Source organism: Penaeus vannamei, chromosome 13 (genome assembly GCF_042767895.1).
Source record: "Penaeus vannamei isolate JL-2024 chromosome 13, ASM4276789v1, whole genome shotgun sequence".
Taxonomy (NCBI): domain Eukaryota; kingdom Metazoa; phylum Arthropoda; class Malacostraca; order Decapoda; family Penaeidae; genus Penaeus; species Penaeus vannamei.
Window position 1 is genome coordinate 15,397,005 of NC_091561.1, and position 3,401 is coordinate 15,400,405.

The window sequence follows — 3,401 nt, forward strand, 5'->3', positions numbered from 1 at the left end:
TTTCATAACCAAACCGATACTAGTCCTGATCATAATTTTCAAAAGGTTTCTCATTGAAAAAGGAATGAGGAATACCATCAGCGCAAATTTCTGACCTTTATTCTTCCTCTTTTTCCAGATGGACTGGAGAGAGGTACCCAGCAGGCTCCCTACTCGCCCGTGGACTACACGCCCGAAGTGAAGTCAGCGAGAAAAGCCTTCTTCAAGCTGTATGACAAACAGGCTAAGTACGTTGGTGCTTTTAGGGTCTGTTGCAAAGAGCAATATGTGTGTGGCTTTTTAGATATGTGGATAGATCACTGAATGTAGGTGGAGACAGGAACATGCAGGTATAAATGCACAGATTTACCAGTATTTGTCTATTTGTGCGTGCGTGTGTGTGTGTGTGTGTGTGTGTGTGTGTGTGTGTATGTGTGTGTGTGTGTGTGTGTGTGCATATACACATATATTTGTATATAAGTATATATACATATATATTTGCGTGTACGTATGTGTGTGTGTGTGTGTGTGCATATACACATATATTTGTATATAAGTATATATACATATATATTTGCGTGTACGTATGTGTGTGTGTGTGTAAACATACATTCATACATATATATATATATATATATATATATATATATATATATATATATATATATATATATATATATATATATATATATATATATATATATGATATATAAATACACACACACACACACACAGAAAGAGAAAGAGAGAGAAAGAAAGAGAGAGAGAGAGACGTGCGTACAGAGGTACATGCTTGACACTGATCAAGAGCTAATTTTCTAATTATTCCTGAGGATCTCATGCTTCGCTACCCTCCCCTAGACTCGCCAAGGACGCCCCAGACACGGACCTTGACGGCCGCTACTCCTTCACCCAGAGGTTGTCGGGAGGCGCAGCCGCGGAGGACGAGGCCGACGACGACTACTATTACTACTACTACGACGACGAGGAGCACAGCAACGAGGAGGATGAGTATGAGTACGAGGACGACGACGATGAGGAAGAGAGTCACGAAGAAGATGAAGAAGAAGATGATGATGATGACGATGAAGAAGAAAGTCATGAAGACGATGAAGAGGATTCCGAAGACTCGGAAGAAGGAGACGACTCGTCGGAGGAGGACGGTGCTGACTCATCCTCTGAAGAGGGCGCCGACTCGTCCTCGGAGGAAGGGGGCGTGTCTAGCAGCGAGGAAGACGGGGAAGATAGCTCCTCGGAGGAATCTTCCGAAGAAGGCGCCGACGGCGACGACTCGTCCTCCTCCTCCTCTTCGTCGGAAGAGGACGGCGCCGGCGGCTTCGACATCGTCAGCTGGGGAAGACGGAATACCAACGCCCTCTTGGCCCGCACCCCGAGGCCAGTCACGGACACGCCCGAGGTCAAGCAGGAGAAGAGGAACTTCTTCAGACTGTACAAGAAGCAGGCGGAGCTCTCCTTCAACGCCCCCGACCACTGAGCTGCGGTTCCCTGCTCGCGCGGGACGCACACGGTCAGGACTCTCCGTTGCTTTGCCTGTCAGTCACACTCCTACAGCGGCAGGACTCAGTTGCTGTGATTCAGACGATGCGTTGACCACAAATATGCGAACGAAATTATAATAATAGTTAAAACACAAAAACAGAGCATAATGCAAAAATAACTTAATTATAGGAGTGGACACTGATATGTTTTAAGCAATTATCATGATTTTTTATACATTTTTACTCTAAGTTATGGTATGAAAGCCACAACTCATTAGTATATTAAGTACCAAGTTATCTTCATGAAGGATAATGTTGGTTAGCTTATTTACGTTAGTAGAATAACAAATTATATTTTTTTAACATTTAAGGCATGCAAAAATGCTTTTTTTGCTTATATTTTGGCACACATTTGGATAACAATCCTAAAACACAATACTCCTCCAAGATTTTATACCAAATGACAGCACACACAAACACCTGTATTTTTAGTGTCCATAGGGTTTAAATTCTCATAGATTTGTTTTAGGATGCACACGTCATCATTGCGCTCACGTCACCAGCAAGATTTCGCAAGAGCTCTCTCCCTCCACTTCTATTAATGGATTTCTTTGGAAAATCTCCCACGAATTATCATTATCTGCTCAGGGGCATCCGATGCGGAGGAAGCTCGGGTTACGTTCTTTCGGACGGGCGAAGGATCGGGTTCGGCGGGGGTCGGCGGCGGCGGTTCTGCGCCTTGGAAGCGGGTTCGGTGTCGCCCTCGGGTCGGAGGTTAATCTTAGGGCTGAAGACGCTCGATTCTGGGGTGGGATTTACTTCCATGAATTGTATATTTACACACACATGCACACACACACACACACACACACACACTCACACACCAATATATATATATATATATATATATATATATATATATATATATATATATATATATATATATATATATATATATACATATATATATATATATATATATATATATATATATATATATATATATATATATATATATATATATATATATATATACACATGTATATGAATATACAAATCTGTATAAGATAGATTTACAGCAGTGAGCTTCTATGTTAGGTATAGGTAATATATACACATATACATTTATGCATACATATATACATATATAAATATACAAATATATATATATATATATATATATATATATACATATATATATATATATATATATATATATATATATGTATGTATGTATGTATGTATGTATGTATATGTATGTATGTACATTGCTGCAATTACGGCAAGGCTTCCTGAAAGAATTATTCATCAGCTTAAAAAAACAAACGCGAAGGCATGTAGTGATTACCTGGAGACTGAACTTTCTTTTGAGAAGACCTGAAGTTGAATTGAACATTATTGCATCGACTAGTCAACTCGTTTATCCAGACTGGCTATTTTTCTACGTAGAGATAGTAACAAAGAGTCCCATGGTTTAGAATGCATTTATTATCAAGGGTAATAACCGATACATGTATGGTATTGATGCAGCCAAGACTCGACATTTATTTTAATAAACATTTTCTGCTAAAGAACTTTGTTTTAGTCCCCCACCTCCTTAAGGATTGTTTTATAATGTGATATAAGGTACAGATGAAATTTAAACTAAAAATATAAAATCAGATCCGTAGATTCATCTTTATATATTTTCTATGAGCATGCGAAACAGACAGAGAGAGAGAGAGAGGCAGAGAAATATAGATGTCTATAGAAAAGCATAAAGTGTCAAGGACAGAGATTGATAAAGCTAGAGACAAAGAGACACAGGGAGAAAGAGAGAGGGAGGGATTGGGAGAGCGATAGAGACGGAGAAAGATAAAATTAGAGCGAGAGAGAAGATGAGAAAAAGAGAGAGAGCGAGAGACAGGGTGACAACGCACAAGA

The 3,401-nt window shown here is 39.4% G+C and overlaps 1 protein-coding gene across 1 annotated transcript in view; it reads left to right on the top strand.

Moving 5' to 3' along the window:
* Nucleotides 1-2,377, top strand: part of LOC113829991 (uncharacterized) — a 22,854-nt gene extending 20,477 nt beyond the window's left edge. The window contains exons 3-4 of the mRNA XM_027383159.2: nucleotides 119-227; nucleotides 841-2,377. Coding sequence (XP_027238960.1) covers nucleotides 119-227; nucleotides 841-1,474 — 743 coding nt within the window. The 3' untranslated portion in view covers nucleotides 1,475-2,377. The remainder of the gene's footprint in view (nucleotides 1-118; nucleotides 228-840) is intronic.
* The last annotated feature ends 1,024 nt before the right edge of the window (nucleotides 2,378-3,401 follow it).